This window comes from Dasypus novemcinctus, chromosome 9, assembly GCF_030445035.2.
Source record: "Dasypus novemcinctus isolate mDasNov1 chromosome 9, mDasNov1.1.hap2, whole genome shotgun sequence".
Classification (NCBI taxonomy): domain Eukaryota; kingdom Metazoa; phylum Chordata; class Mammalia; order Cingulata; family Dasypodidae; genus Dasypus; species Dasypus novemcinctus.
The window spans coordinates 78745071-78761178 of NC_080681.1; the positions used below are offsets into that span (position 1 = coordinate 78745071).

General features: G+C 59.6%; 1 protein-coding gene across 1 annotated transcript in view; it reads left to right on the plus strand.

Annotated features, from left to right (window-relative positions):
* Nucleotides 1-16108, plus strand: part of GLIS1 (GLIS family zinc finger 1) — a 281492-nt gene that overhangs the window by 244460 nt on the left and 20924 nt on the right. The window contains 1 exon segment of the mRNA XM_058303546.2: nt 14043-14204. Within this exon segment, the coding sequence (XP_058159529.1) occupies nt 14043-14204 (162 nt within the window).

Sequence of the window (16108 nt, forward strand, 5' to 3'; positions counted from 1 at the left end):
GATTCAACAAGGCAATGCACCGAAAGGGTGCTGCCAGACCTGCCTGACTCCCGGGAACCCCATGAGCGGCTTTTTCCTCCCTTCCCCATCCCACTTTCCCCTGACATGATGCCCCCAGCGCCCCTGTGGGGAGGGCGGTCAAGGTCTCTCTTTGCCTGTGCCAGGCCACAAACTCAAGTATGGAAAAAAACACCCGCAACTTAAACCTTTTCCTTGAACTCACTGCCTATTCTAAGCCCCGTATGCGGGGCGGCAAACCTCAGGAGGTTTACAGACCACTCCCCATCTTTTCTCCTTCGGTTGCCGCCAGGTTCTGGGATGTAGGGGGCTTGCATCAATCAAGGGGTGCTCAAAGCCGCTGCTCCATGCTGGCACCAGCTGAGCTGTCCAGGGTGCTGCCCCGTCTTTGGCCACCTGGCCCCTGTGGCCTGTGCATCTGAAAGGCTGTGGGGGGGGTCAGCTCAGACACAGAGTCTCCCCCATTGTGCTGGGTGAGGGGTCTCCCTGAGGCACCCAGAGTCCTGCCTGTAGGGGCGCCCCAGGTGGTCTTGGCCATTCCAGGCCCTGCCTGGGAGGAGCCCTGCTTTCAGGCCTGTGGATGAAGGGACAGAGTCCCCTCCACCCAATTTTAGGGCCCCCTGCCATCTGCCCATCTTGTTTCCCCTCCAGCATCCCCACCTGAGCTGGAGCACCTTTCGGGGATGGGAACCCGGGAAGCTTTGCTCTTGCTCACTGGGAGGCCTCCCCTGGCTCCTGCTAGTTGAAGGGGAGGCCCGCCCCCTCCCCGTCCTGTCCAGCATTCCCCTAAAACCTCCTTTGTTTGTTGCTGGGCTCTTACATTCATTAACAGACATTCACCAAAACCCAGGCTGCGCCGGGTCCTGTGCTGGGCACTCTCAGATGGGTTTATGGCAGGAAAATTGTTTGAAATATTAACCATGCCTGACTCATCTCAGTCCCCAGAGTTCTTTCCATTCAGCCCTAAGGCGTGGGATTTTGAAACCCAAAAGCCAGGAAAACACTCTTTTGTTTTCTGCTAAGTCATCTCCTCCCGGAGGCACTTGACTAGAGGCACGGTGCTATTCTACGCGTACCCACTTGACAGATGAGGAGAACTGAGGCCCTGAGGGAAGGGGATTGTGCCAAGGTATCGCACGCCTGGCCGTGGGGGCTCCTGCAAGCTGAGGAGAGGGTGCCGAGCTTTTAACCGATGTTACTATGGACATGGGAGGCATTGGGGCAGGGTAGCTGCAGCTCCCTACTGCTGAGAATCCTGAGCGAGCCCTCAAACACAGGCCTCCCTCCTTCCTCAGCTCCTTGAGTGGCTCTCCCAGTCACCATCTGCAATGTTAACACGAGATACTGTGTATTGTGGACCCGCTTGTGCCGAGGTGCTTTCCGTACACGTTCCTCATCTAATTCTCAGAGCCACAGGGTGAACAAGCCGAGGCTCAGGCGGGTAGAGACATACCCAGGGGGCTTGAACTCGGGTCGGTGTCTCCAAAGCCACGCTCTTTCTCCTCACCCTGCTGCCTTCTGCCAACCTCCTCCTTTTAAACTCTTACTGGAGGGAGCTCTTAAAAGAGCAGGCCCAACCTTGCTCACCCCCCGTGGAACCCAAGACAATTCCCTCCGCTGCTCAGGGCCTCAGTTTCCCCATTTTAGAAGCAGAGCCTTGGTCTTTCCTCTCTCCAGGGTGCCGTTAAGCTGGTGAAGCCCAGGCAAGAGGAAGCTCTGCAGACTGAGGCACTCGGCGCCCCTCTCTACTCCCAGCCACTCGCTCCCTCGGGGACGGGTTTCATTTGGTCGGTTGCTGTGATTGGTTCCTGATTCTGATTCACCCTCCTGCACTAGCTCAAGCACGCATGCAGGCCTGATTTCCTGGGTTTTCAGTTACTTCCATCAACCGTCGTTAAACACCTGCTATGTGTCCGAGCTCCGGGTTCAATCAGTGACCGCCACGGCCCCACTCATGGTGAGGCCCCAGCTGCCAGCACAAGCCGAGCCCACCATGGGGCCTCTCCGGTGACATCTGGGGGCTGCTGGGTCAGAGTGTGACGATGTGGTCCCAGGTGGCAGGGCCAACCCAGTTGAGAGCGGTCAGATGTCAGCTAGAGATAACCTTAGCACCCGCCCCGCCACCCTCCCGGCAGCCCTGATAACACAGGGTCGCCCGGCTTCTGTTTGCACGCCTCCGGGAACGGGTTCCTCACCCCACTCCCAGGAGGGTGCATCTTATACTCACCGGGGTACACTGAGTCTCTCTCTGACTCCCCCCACCAACCACTACTTCTGAGCGGCCCCTGTTGTGCCCTTGGGACTACACAAGCGGACGGGCCACCCCGGACCTTCCCTGTATCCCAGTCAAAAGGCCTAGCCCCCTGCTTTCAGATGCACACCTCCCTTTCCCCGGCCTCTCACAAGGTGGGGGTCCAGGCCTCATGGGACATCCCTGGGGGGCACTGAGCCTCAGGTGCACATGTGCAGGTGGCTCCCACTCATCTATGACCCCGGAAGGGGAACTTTGCCTGGTGACACGCACTTGGTTTTCTTTCAGGTGGCGGGGCAGGGTCTCTCTGACCTCTTTCCCCACTTCCCAGGGGCCCCAGGACGACGGGGGCCATGCAGGGCTGGGCATTAGCAAAGCCGCCGCCTGTGCGACCTGGTTTATGCTCACAGAACACATTCACCCCCAGTGTCCCTGATAACGAAGCCTGAGAAGGCAAGTGACTACTCTAAGGTCACACAGCGGCCTTGGGCAGAGCCAAGTCTGCAATCAGGTTCTCAGCCCTGGTGTTTTTCACTAGACCATAGCCTCCCCCCCTACTCCACTGTTTCTCCTTGGAGCTCAGGGAAGGAGCCAGAGAGGGGCCTGATGTCCCTGATGGCCTGTCCTGTGCCCAGCACCACTCCCTGATGTCCATGTGGGCCACTGAGGCCAGGAGTGTCCCCCATTTTATGGTGAGGATGTTCTCAGATGTCCTGCCCGGGCCAGGGACGGGGGGCCAGCTTGGGGGTGGGGTTGAGGCTGGAGAGGACCCTTGTACTTCTTGCAGCCCCTCCTCTTCCCTCACCAGCCTCACCCCCACCCCTTATGGATCAGATGTTGCCCCATCTAAAAGGGGCTGTCTTCACCCTCCTTCTTCGTGGTTTGGCTGTGAAGATGGGGTGGGCTGTGGTGTGACTCTCCGGCCTGTGTGAGCCTCCTTGGGTGCCTCCCTTCCCAGGGCCGAGCTCCTGGAGACCCTGGATGGGCACCAAGCAAGGTCTCGGGGAGCGGGCGGTGCCTGAAGGGAGAGAGAGCAGGAGAGATGGCAGTCCCGAGCTCGGCTCCAGCAGGGTGTGAGGACAGGTTCTCCAGGCACTCAGAGAGGATGAGGAAGTCCTCGGGGTCCTGGGCTTCAGCCAAGCCTAGAAGGACAGGGAGGACTGGACAGGCAAAAAGAGGGGCATTGTGACAGAGGAGATAGCACAGGCAAGGCCTGGGAGGCGGGGGAGTGGGCTTTGGGCTGGAGAGGCCAGTGGGGCCAAAGGATGGCCTGAGGCCTTGCCTTGGGGTCCTCCCTGACCATGCGTGCCCCCCCAGAGCCAAGTCCAGTCCAGCCATTGCAGGAAAGTCGGGGTGGCATGGTGGGCCTGGCCCACCCCACCTGCAGCCTCGGGGCCATCTCCTGGGGGCTGCCTGCAACTGCAGAGACGGGCGGCTGTGGGGAGTGGGAAGGCGGCAGGGACAGTCGCCAGTTCTGCCTATACTGCTGGTGTCAGGATATTGTAGTGAGGACATGTCTTTGTCTGCTGACCTCTTGGGAGCTTTTTCTTTCTCTGTGTGCACACACACTGCCACAAGACGGTGTCCTGACACAGGGGCCAGTTTCTGCACGTGCTGTGTTGTGCCTCTAGTCTGGGATATGAGGCTTGGATGTGTTTGTGTGTGTGTGCATGCACATGTGTGTGTTTGTGCTGGCGTGCACGTGTGTGTGGCATGTGCCGTGGTGTGTTATGTGTGTGAATCACTGTTTGTGTATTGGGGCCCCGGGGGTCTGTGTCTTTCACGTGGGCTTGGTTGGGAGGAGCGTTATATTTTGGAGTGTGTGTGTCTGCATGTCCAAGGCTGTGGCTGGTGGCTCGGTGTGAGTATGTGTCACCCAGGCCATGCCATCTACTCTCTGCCAGATCCTGGCCCCTGGCCAAGCCTCTCTGCACATCCCAAATAATATCTAACCCCTCCTCGGCGCTGGGAGTTCCCCCCACTCCCCACATCTCCACTGGGACTGTACGGTCCCTATGGAAGCAGACTCAGCACCCCCCAACACACACACCCCTTCTTCTACCTTTGGGAGGCTCCATTCAACCCTGGAAAGGTAGCCACCTTCCCAGGCCTCCCTCAGCTGCTGGGCACTGGGGCGGCTTCCTGCCCAGTAGGGCCTCTCTGCTGGAGAAGGCTCAGCCCCGAGGCATCTGTGCAGCCCTGGGTGAGGACAGCATGCTGTATGCGGCCCCCACCCCATAAGCAGGCACAGCCTGGCTGGCTGGGGAGGCTGGGAGGCTGGCCTGTGTCCCTCTGCCCACCTCCCTTCACCTTGCTGTGCGCCCTGCCAAGCCCCACCCCTCCCGCAGCCTGCCAGCTCCTCTGGTAGAAATGAAGGCCTATGAGCTGAGCAGCAGGGAAGTTTCCCGCACTGGCCTTGGCTCTCACAGCCCTGCTCGGTCATAGCTGCTAGGACAGGAGCGGGGCCGGGACGTAGAGCTCAGGCTCTGGAGTCGAATGCAGGCCACACTGTGAGTCTCCATTTACCTGCCTCTCCCTGGACCTGGGTGTCCACCTCTAATGATAGGAGCTTGCAGCACCCACTTAACAGGATGACGCATGTTCAGGGAGAGTTTAGCCAGGCCTGGGACACGGTTATGTGATAGCTGCTGTCCTGGTCCTCATCCCCCTTTTGCAAATGTCCACTCATTCATTCATGCAGTTGGCGCTGTATGTCTTTCATTCATTTAGTCAGACCCTCAAGATGCTCACAGTCCAGGGGACAGAGCTAGGCCAGTGCCCTGTGACCCCCTCCCAAGACTCCTTTCCCACCTGTCCCTTCCCTCCTTGCCTTGATATCTCCCAGGGGGGCTGGTGACATACAAGGCCCTAAGGAGACTCGGTGGACATCCCGTGTGTCTCAGAGGACAGTAACCTCAGGACCCGGGCTCCCCTCCCCAGGTGAGGGGGTGAGAGTGGACCCAGCTCCCCGCTGGCCGGCCTTTAAAGCTGGCCAAACACACCTTAGAGAACGTCCAAATCATTGTTGTAAAGTATAAGTTTGTTCAAAAATGAGAAGTTGATCGCTGAATGGCCTGCCAGACTGTTGTAACCCAATATATTTTACCCTTAAACCAGAAATGTGTTTGTTTAGAAGCAAGTAACTGGCAGATGCCAAAACTGGAGGCATTGCCTCCCTCGCCCCCACCTCATGCCCTGTTCCCCCAAACCCCCTCAAATGCTTAGAGCATGAGAAACTGGGTTCTCCCTCCTCTTTGGGCCATGTCAGCTGCAGGAGGAAACTTGACGTTCATTAGACACCAGCGGGGTGCTAGTTCCTACGCCAGGCAAGCTATTTCATTTACTTCTAATAGCCGCTTGCGGTGGCCCCATTTTAGGGAGGGGAAGGATGAGGGCAGACGGGCGCGACTCTCCCAAGCTTGCGGCTCTTGGCGGTGAGCCCGGCACAGACCTCTGTCCGATGACTTCTCAGCTTCAGCTTGCAGCGTAGTGTCACCCATCACGTGGGAAATGGGGCCCTCGAATCTTCCGCAGGGGCCAGAGGGAGAGAACAGTCCTCCACCCAGCACCAACCGTGCACCAGACCCCATGTACCAGGCGCGCGCACCAGGCCCCGTGCTATGGCTTCCCTGGCTTCCCTACGTGACCTCTCTTAGCCCCTTTTACGCAGGAGGCAAAGGCTCCGAGAAGGGAACTTGCTGAGCGGGGTGAGCATAGCCCGGCAGTTGCACGTCTGACTTGCACGACCGTCCCCAGCCCAGCAGCCCGGTGCCCAGCGGTTCCTGGACTCCCCCCATCCCTCCCTCAGCCAGCGCTTGAAGGTCCTGGGGCTTGGCCTGGGGGGGATGGTGCAGGCCCCTCAGGTTCGCCCCCACTGTCTTTCATCTCCTGCCCTCAGTTCTGTAAGCTGCACGCAGTGGTAATGGATTGCCGTGGACTTTTTCCAATTAGGTTCTGATTTTCCCCTGCCTGTTACCATAAAACTCCAGATGGTCTGGGGCTTCACGGTTCCCAGGATATTTTCCCCCGTTATTTTAATCTTCCGTAACACGCCCCACATGTGGGAACTGGGCCCTGCGAACCTCTGTGCGGTGTGGGTCAGCCCTGCCTTTGTCCCCCGTGCTGCCCTGCTTTGCCGTCCTGTGCCGTAGCAGCTGCTCTCCTGCGGGGACCAGTAGGAAGGAGGGCCCTCTCTTTTCCTGGGCTTCGCCTGGCACCTGTTTTGTTTTGTTTTGCTTTGGTTTTTGAGGGTCTGGGGACAGATCCAGGACATTGTATGTGAAAAGCCAGTGCTCAACCACGTCAGCTCCCATGGGGCCTGTTTGAAATCATGGCGGTAGCTCCTGAGTGCCAGGGCTTGCTCTTCACAGAGGCATCCCTGTGGCAGTGGCCAGAGCAGTTAGGGACACAGAGATGGACCTGCATGTCAGCCAGACCAAGGTCAGAGTGCCGACAAGTGAAATGGACTCTCCTGAGGGCAGCCAGTTGGGAGGCACGTTAGCAGGATCTGCACCCAGGCCTCTGCAGTGCCAAATCTGGTGGTGGGGGAGGGGAGGCGGTGGAGGTGCAGGTGCCCCGAGCTGTCACCCGGAGCTGGGTCGTGGGGGTCAGCATGCTGGGGTGAGGCTGTGTACTTGCGAGGCACTGCGGAGCCAAGGAGGGCTGAAGCAGGGGAGTCGCCCACATGAAGAGCTTGCACTGCCCAATGGCTGAGCCACGTCAGTGACTGCAGAGGGTGATTTCTAGAAAGTGTTGGGGGATCAAAAAAGAGGTTTCTCAGCTGATGTACTGAGCTATCAGCTCTAGAACGAATCACCTCCCTGTGGGCCTGAATGGAGGGAACCCCCCAAACTCCCATTTCCTCTTCCCTCTTTCTTTCCCTGCTCCCTTCCTTCTGACTCAACAGACCCTTTCCTGCTTCCAGAATATACACCGCCCTCTCCAGTCTCCCTGCCTGTGCTCACGCTGTGCCCTCCACCTGCATATCTTCCTTGGCACCCTGGCTTGTCCAAGTCCTGCCTAGGTATCAAGGCCTTGCTCTTCCATGAAATTCCCAGCCTCCCCAACTGGAAGCCCCAAGATCAGCCTCTTCTTAGAGCTCTAAATACATTCTACTTTGGGTGGAGCTGGGGTTTTTTGTGGGTTTTGTTGCCCTGCAGTCCCAGCACCCAGCGTACTGCCAGGCACACAGGGGCAGCTGAGGGAGGCCAGGGGGTGGCAGGAGTCAGTGTGCCAAGAGATGAGAGAATGCGCGAGTGAGGGTAAGAGCGAGCAGGGAGTGGAGTGGGTAGGTAAGGGGGGAGTGCTGACTGGGGGTACACAGCGACTTTCAGAGCCACAGGGTTTGCCTTCCACGTGTTGCAGGTACCTGGGGCACTGCTTTCTCAGAGAAGACGGCGCTTCTGCCCGTGGCTTAGCGCAGGCTTGGTTCCCAGGCCCTCTCGTGCAGTGGGAGCAGCCCCCCTTCCCCACCCCAGCACCCAGATACCCGAGCCCTGCAGTGGGGGCGTCCCGGGGGGCTCCTCCACAGGGTTATACACCCGCGTGATGGCAGCAGGTAGGCGGGTGTCCAAGGCAATATTTGCCATACAGCCTCAGAGAACTGGGCTGTGGGGGAGGGATGTCGGGAAGCCTCACCCCTGTGGGAGCCCCCTGGGCTGCAGACCCCATGTCAGCTTCGTTACACCTTGGGGCACGGTGGCGTTTCCTGAAGGCCATCCTCCACCCACCTCAGAAACAGGCTCCAAGTCAGGGACGCGCCTGTGGGCTCCGCTTCTGCTCCAGCACAACCCGTGTTTGCATCCTGCCAGCATCAGTGCCCCCACAACCCAGCAGTGGTGGGCCCCCTCTCCTGCTTCCCTCCCGGCTCCCCACAGCCCGTGGATGGGCCCCTTCCACCATTCCCACCCTAAAGGCTGCCTCGTTCTCATTGGAGACTGCTCCTGGCTCCCAAAGGAAACCCAAGGAAGCGTTTTGGCCAGAACCATGGCAAACACCAAGATCAGGGCCCCGCCCTTGACTCCCAAAGTCAGTGAGACACACCCTCCGCGGGTGTCCTCTCTGAGGGTGCAGGGGACCCCAGGCCGCAGTCACAGCAGTGATGCTGTGATGCACACATGGAGGCTATCCTGTGTGTCGTGCAAATACACCAGTCGCCTCACCCTCACAGCAACTCTGTGAGCTGATTACTATCATCTTTGCTTTTCAGAGAAAGAAACTGAGCACAGAGAGGGGCACTGACTTGCCAAGGTCACACAGCAGGGCCGTGGCTATGGCTGAGCTAGGCTCCAGCCCAGGTCTGTCTGCTTCCCAAGTCAGAACCCTTCCCACTAGGTTCTGACATAGGGACCACGGAGGCTTCAAATGCCAGGCTAGAGGGTTGACTGGATGCCGGAAGGCACCGGGAACCCTGGGGGGATCTTGACAGGGAGGCGATCTGGTTAGATGTAAGGCCTTAGAGGCTTTCTGTTGGGGTCTGACTGGCTCTGAGTGATGCTGTCACCTGCAAGGCAACAGGAGGAGGCTCAAGGGAAACGCAGACGAGCGTGCCCTGGCTTTAGGATTCCTGAAGAGGTCTTTCTACTGCTGTGTGAGCCCTGACAGGTCCTGGCTCCCCAGAGCACAGATGGAGAAACCGAGGCCCAGAGAGGGGTGCAGGCATGTCCAGGATACCTGCTCGAAAGAGGTTGAGCCAGGACTGGGCCCTGTTGCAGGAGGGGCTGGGGCAGCTGCCCACCCATCCTGCTCCCCTGTCCTCAGCCTGCTCCAATCCCTACCCCATGCGCCAGCCTGGGAGCCCAGGGGGTGATGGGAAGGTTAGTCCAGATATCAGGCTTGAGAGGAGGCAGGGGATTAAGCCTGAGAGAAAGAGAAAGGACATGGGGAGAGCCTGGAGGCACATGACCCCCACACACACACATACAAGTCACCACACACCGTCCCTCTGCCGAGGGCCAGAGGCCAAGGAGAATGCCGGATGCCACTCCACTTCTTACCTGCTCCGTAACATCCATATCGGGCAGCAGCGTGGTGTCAGGGTAGGCATTTCATCTTCACAGCCACCCCCCGCAGGTGGGAGAGCTCACCCAGTCTTACAGAAGAAGAAACAGAGGCTCAGAGAGTTGAAGTAGCTCCCCTTGTAAATGGAGCGGCTGAGCCACGAGTCCCTGTCTGTAACCACTGCACTGAATTGGCCTCCCTGAGCCTCGGCTCCTGCTCCGACGTTGGGGAGAGTCACACCTGCCTAGAGGGCCGTGGGGAGGGCCAGTGCTCCAACATGGGAGCCGGGCACATCCCAGCTGCTGAGCCAACGGCCCTTCCCATCCTTCCTCTCTGTGCCTCCATGGTCCCCATCTGTGTAAGGCTGGAATGGGGAGGACCACCCAGGGGACCTGGGCAGGTGTCAGGGTGCTGACCCTGATTGGGAGGCTGCTCTGCCTGGGGTACCTGCAGCCCCATCATCCCAGACCAGTCCTGAGGGGGTAGCACCCCTTCTCCACCTGCTGCTACCTCTGGCTCCGCTCCTATCCAAGCACCCTGGCCCAGCTGCTTGTTATACCTCAGGCTGCAGCCCAACATGGAAAGTTCCAGGGACTGGGCAGAAGCAGGGCGAGACTGGGCAAATTGCACATAGGCACGGCACGGGCATGGGTGTACAGGTATCCAGGCACCTTTTTTTTTTTTAAAGATTTATTTATTTATTTAATTTCCCCCCCTCCCCTAGTTGTCTGTTCTTGGTGTCTATTTGTTGTGTCTTGTTTCTTTGTCCGCTTCTGTTGTCGTCAGCGGCACGGGAAGTGTGGGCGGCGCCATTCCTGGGCAGGCTGCTCTTTCTTTTCGCGCTGGGCGGCTCTCCTTATGGGCGCACTCCTTGCGCGTGGGGCTCCCCCACGCGGGGGACACCCCTGCGTGGCACGGCACTCCTTGCGCGCATCAGCACTGCGCATGGCCAGCTCCACACGGGTCAAGGAGGCCCGGGGTTTGAACCGCGGACCTCCCATATGGTAGACGGACGCCCTAACCACTGGAACACGGGAATGAGGAAGGTGCACCCACAGGGCTATGCGCAGCCCATGCTCAGTCACCCCATTCTTTTCCCTGTTGGACCATGTTTCCAACTCACCCTTTGCCTCACAAACGAGATCCTAGCCCTGGCCTTGAGGAACTCTCAAACTCTCAGCCTGGGGAGGTGGAAAGAAGACGAAGGCTGGGCTGTGAAAACTTAGCCCACCAAGCTCAGGCTTGTGACGGCAGCCGGGAAGAGCGCAGGGGGGCGGTTGGGAGAGGCTCCTCAGAGCACCCCAGGTAGGTGCTTGCTAAGTGAGCACACGAGGAAAAGGCATGCCAGGCAGAGGAGCAGCTCCAGCAAAGGCCGAAGGCACGAAAATTCCCAACGCACCCAGCGCCGGCGACCCCTCCCACATGCTGGAGCAGGACCTGAGCGGGCTACACAGGTGGGAGCGGGGCGGGCCCGCGGAGGCCAAACTGAAGATCTGAGCTTTTGAAAAATGTATGAATTAAACTGTCAGAGAGTTAGTTGGAAGGGAAGGTGTCCCGGGAGGGGCGCGGGGGGTGGGGTGGGGGAGCAGCTGGTTGAGCCGACAAAGAATGGTCCAGAGAGGAAGAGAAAAAAGATGATATACCAATCTCCAGAGCCCAGCAGACTCTGCAAACGCGGAGAAATCACGCAGCCCGTGAGGACTTACGGCCCCTCTGCCTCGGATGTCTCCCCGGCCTGCACGGGCCAGAGAGGAACAAAGAGCGGAGCTGGATGCCGCCGGGAAGCCCAGCCCTCCGGCCCGGCTCCCCTCCTGCAAGCTGGGATGCGCTTGGCACAAGGCCACTGCAGCAGAGCCAGGAGGGGAGAGGGGCAGCTTGCGGCCTCTTTACTCTCCAAACAGGATTTCCTTCTGGTTTTGATGCATGGAAAAGGCACAACATCTGGAAGTAGGAAGCAGAACCATCTCTAAAACCCAGCTGCCAGGGGCCCGCAGTTGTAGCCTGGCCTTCCAGGGGGAGGCGGGGGGAGCTCGCCTGGGACTGGTCATTGTTAACTGGGCCTTGTCCTCACAGCTGTCCAGGCAGTTCTGCCCTGGTGTCTGTCCAGCCTAGAAGGCCCTCATCCATAAGCTGCTCTGATTCTCACTGGCTTCCCTGTCTGCTCACCAGCCCCCACCCGTCACCCAGCCAGAGGGGACTTCTTAGAGCACAGACCTGACCCTGTCCCTGCTGTGGTCCCCACTGCCCCCAGGGTGGATTCCAGACTCCTCGGCCTGGCATTTGAGCCCCCACTGTCTTACCCTGCCGGCTCCTCACAGGGTCTACCACCCCAGCCCAGACCAAACCTGCATAGCATCCTCAAGAGCCCACAGAGAATTCCTGCCCTTTTCACACTCGGCATTCCTGAGCCTGCCTTCCCCTGGCTCTTCAATGCCGGTTGCCCCGTTCCTTTCTTTGGAAATCCTAGCCATTGTTCAAGGCTCAGATTGGTCAGTGACTGCCTGAAACGAATGCGCCAGTGTTGGCATAGCTGCCTGCCTATGTCACCCACGCCTCCTGCCCTCTCTCCAGGCTGGCAGGTCAGACTGGGGTAGATGGCTCCTCTGCGCTGCCAGAGCCCGCGTGTTGCCCTCTGTTTCAGCACCCATCATACTTTTTGTTCCGGCGTTTAGGTGTCCATCTCCCTCATGGGCTCTGTACTTCTGGAGGGTGGGACCTGCGTCTGGGTTCTCTCTACCCCTGGAACCAGTCTGTCGCATGGAAACTCCCCACAACAGAACTTACTGAACGTGCTGGACTGCCCTGGATTGGAGGCACTGACCACCTGGTGGCAGGAAAATAAGCCTGGTGGGCCACTCAGGCTGAACTCTACCCACAGTCCTCTCCAGGCACCCCCGTAAAGTTGCCAACAGTTAGGGTACCTTGAAAAGTGGGTAGCCTGTGGCAAAAAGGAGACTGGAACCCAGCTCATAAGCAGAGGGTGGTCAGGTGTTCCAGATGTGGGCTCACCTCTCAGTTCCTTCCTGCCTCTGTAGACACCCCAGACAAAAGGTGTGGAAGAGCAGGCCAGCGGGATGTCTAGCCCGAGCGGGAATTCAGCTGCCCCATTTTGTCTGGGCCACCTGCTGCTGGGAGCCCAGGCTGGCCCCTGGTTCAGAGGGTGGGATTATCCAGTGGGGGTTATGGTGGTCCCATCTGGTTTAGGTGCTCACAGTTGCAACTTTAATCCTGGGCCTGGGGGTGAAGCCTCTTCCCCGTAAGGGTCACCTTCCCTGCCCACCTACCCCTGGGAAGACAGCAGGTGTATCAGGGCCACCTGGGCTTTGGCATCAGACTTGACCCAGGTCCTGTCTTTGCCACATCCCAGCCATGTGACCTTGGACAGGTCACTTCCCCACATGAAGCCTCCATCGGTTCAGCCAGTGGGGACACTGAGGCCGCACGCTTCACGGGGTTGTTGTGAGGTTAGACACCCAGTCCCATATCTGGTGCAGAGCAGATGTCAGCCAGCGTCCCCCTCCTCCCAGGCCTGGGTGGGCAGTGTGGAGAAGCAGGAAAGCACAGCCCGTCACACTCCAGGGACCCATTTGGCTTCTTCTCTCAGGAGGCTTCCAAGCTGGCCTTTGAATGCTGAAGGGGAAATGTGGTAGGTGGCTTGGAATCTACCTCCTTTGCTGAGCAGCTTATGGTGGGAATGAAGAGGCAGGACGGTGTGTAGTTGCAGAGGCTTGAAGGCCAGGCCAGCAGGGCACTCACCAGAGAGCGACAGGGTCCAACTTCGGTGGCAGATGACTTCTTCTGCATAGTCTGGAGAAGAGAGGGAAGGAGCCAGGGAAAGCTAGAAGCTAGAGGACTCCCCAGGGAGAGAGGTGGGAGCTGGGCAGAGGCCACAGGTGTGGTGGCAGCCTGGGACCCCAGGAGGAGGGGAGGCGCTGGAGGCCTGCTCCTTCCTCCTTGCTCCCCACAGTGGTTCGTTCGCTGCTCTCGGGCCCCCCCACCCCAGGAACATCAGGTGTCTGCACTGGGCTCCACTCCGTCCCCGCTGCCCAGCACAGGGCCTAGGTCTGTGGGCACTAGGGTCTAGGGTGGGCACTCGACAGCCGGACGACCAAATGATAGCTGCAGGCCACTTCTGTTTACATGTGGTGGCTGTCCTGACAGTAGCCAGCATTGAAGCTGCACCCCAAGGAGACGGAGCCCTTGGTCATCCACTGTCCTAAGCCACTACGTTCTCTTAGCTGTCTTCAGTGGTGGCCACAGCCTGAAAAATTGTAGACAAGGGAATAAGACACAGAGAGGTCAAGTGGTCTGTCCAGAGACTTACTGGGACAGAGCCTGACTCAAATCCAGACCTGTGGGTTCCAGCCCCAGGGGTCTCTGTGCTGCAAGGCACCCCTGCCCTCCCCTCCCCTGGGGCTGTGCAGCAGTCAGAGCAGCCCAGGGAGTCCAGATGGCCATGAGGAGGGGACGCTTTCAGATCCAGAGGTAGAAAGACCACTTTCTTCTCTAGTCCAAGTAGCCCATTCCTGAGTTGGAGGTGAATTCTTTTCTGGAAACCACCAAGGCTGCCCCGTTAGAGTCTAGGCCCTGAGCGGTTGCAGGAGAGCGGAATTGGAGCTCCCAGAGGTCTCGGGCAGGACCAGGTGGGGCAGAGGCGGCAGGGCCAGGCAGGCCCGAGGCTCTGTCCCTGGCCTGGGCAGTGGGGAGGGCTGTCCAGGCAGGGCGACGGGCCCTTCCAGGACTGCCGAGTGCCGCTCACCAGCTTCTCCTGCAGTTTGAGGGCTGTAGCAAGGCCTTCTCACGGCTGGAGAACCTCAAGATCCACCTGAGGAGCCACACGGGGGAGAAGCCCTACCTGTGCCAGCACCCCGGCTGTCAGAAGGCCTTCAGCAACTCCAGCGACCGCGCCAAGCACCAGCGCACCCACCTCGACACGGTAGGCCCGGAAGGCTGGCGCCACGGGGCGGGGGAGTGGGGGATGTGCGCCCAAGCCCTGCTGTCAAATGCAGGGTGGGAGCTGGTGTCCGCGTGGTAACCCTCCCGTCGTCTTTAGCCCTATGGGCATTTTGGGCAGAATGAGCCTTGGTGGGGGGACCGGGGGGTGTGGGGGGGCTCTTTCATCACAGAATGTTTGTTTGGCAGCATCCCTGACTTCTAGCCTAGCTGCCAGTAGCACCCTGTGCCTGAGTTGTGACGACAAAAAATGTCTCTAGATATTGCCAGATATCCCCTGGGGAGAGGCAAACCTGCACCTGGCTGGGAACCGCGGCTGGAGCCCGTGGCTACCAGCCCCTCCCAGCCCAACACCAGCATCCTGCCATGCCCCGTGGAGCGAGCGGCTCCCCGTCTCTCCTGGGCCCTGCCAGCCACACCCGGAGCAGGCCGCTTCCTGCCATCCTGGGGGACAGGCCAGAGGCTCTCCAGGGCCATACTTTGTCCCTTGAACACTGGATGAGGAGTTGAGATGAGGCAGTGCCTTAAACAGTGGCCTGGGTGTCTCTTTCCTCCACCCGCCCCTTGTTTGTGCCTGGCAGTTATTATTTCCACAGCTTACTCGTAGCCTTGGCACAAGCATTTCCTCTCCCATGCACGGGCCTCGGCAGTGACCACAGCACTTCCTGTGATCGCACACCGACCCTGCCATCGGGGGGTCGCAGCCCATTTGAGGGAAGTGGGGCTGGGGGAGGTTCTGCGCCTGCTCCGGATCGCACGGCTGCAGGTGGCACAGCCGACTGGGAGCTGGGCCGCCGCCCTCTCAGGCCCCAGGGAGGGCGTACGCGCCCTGGCAGGGAGACCCGGGTCCTCCGCCGGAGTCCAGGCCCCAGGCCTGCGTCTCTGAGGGTGGGGGCAGGGGGCGCTGGGTGGTGGTCCAGCCCAGCCTGTCCAGTACAGAGTGAGCAAACAGAGGCCCGGCCCACATGAGTCAGGCCGTGGAAAAGCAGAGGTGGGAGCTGGAAAAACGCTTGTGCCCCCATTCCCGGCCCTTTATTTCACAACTGGGAACGCTAAGACTGGGGGGTGGGGTGGGGGGGTGCAGAAGTGAGCAGGGCATCCCTGTTCTTGGGACCAGGCCAGGCCCTGGGTTGGATGTTCCACACCTACTGCCCCTACCCCAGGATTTAATCCTGGTGACAGAGTAGCGGCCTCTACCCATTTTGCAAACAAAGGACTGAGACCCAAAAGAGTTGAGTTTTTTGCCCCCATCTCACAGTTGGGTAGGTGGCAGAGCTGGGATGCAAACCCGGTTCTACCTGATTCTAAGTCCAGTGTTCTTGGCTTAAAAAAAAGGGGGTGGGGGGAGGCGGAGCTGAGCCCAGGGTCGAGGGCTGAAAGAAGAGAGCCTGGACCCACCATGCCGCCCCCCACCCCAGCCTGAACCCACCTCCTCTACCCACCCCGGCCCTGCTGTCACAGGCTGTGTTGGGGACATGAAGTGGAGGGTCGTTCTAACAAGCCACACCCGCCCTTTGGGACCTTTTCACAAGCCCAGTCTTGGGGGTGGGCCCTGAGAGGAGTGGGTTCGTGCCTCGGCCCTGTGGTTCTGTCTCCCAGATGCCACAAGGCAGCACCCGCAGCACCCACAGCACCCGCCTCTCTGCACCCCTCCCCCCCACACACACCCCTCCCGGGCCTGGGGAGAGTCTCTCCAGGTCTCTCCGGGACCCCTGCCCTGACTTACCCCCTTCCTCCCTCCCGCCTTTCTGCATTTCCTGGACCCAGGCCCAAAGCAACAGGCCTCTGGGCACCCCTTGGATTGTGAACAGAACTCCAATGGCTGGGTCAGGTCAGGCCCAGAAGGAGCCCACAGGGTCACCTCATGCCTTCATCTGCCCAGGGGAT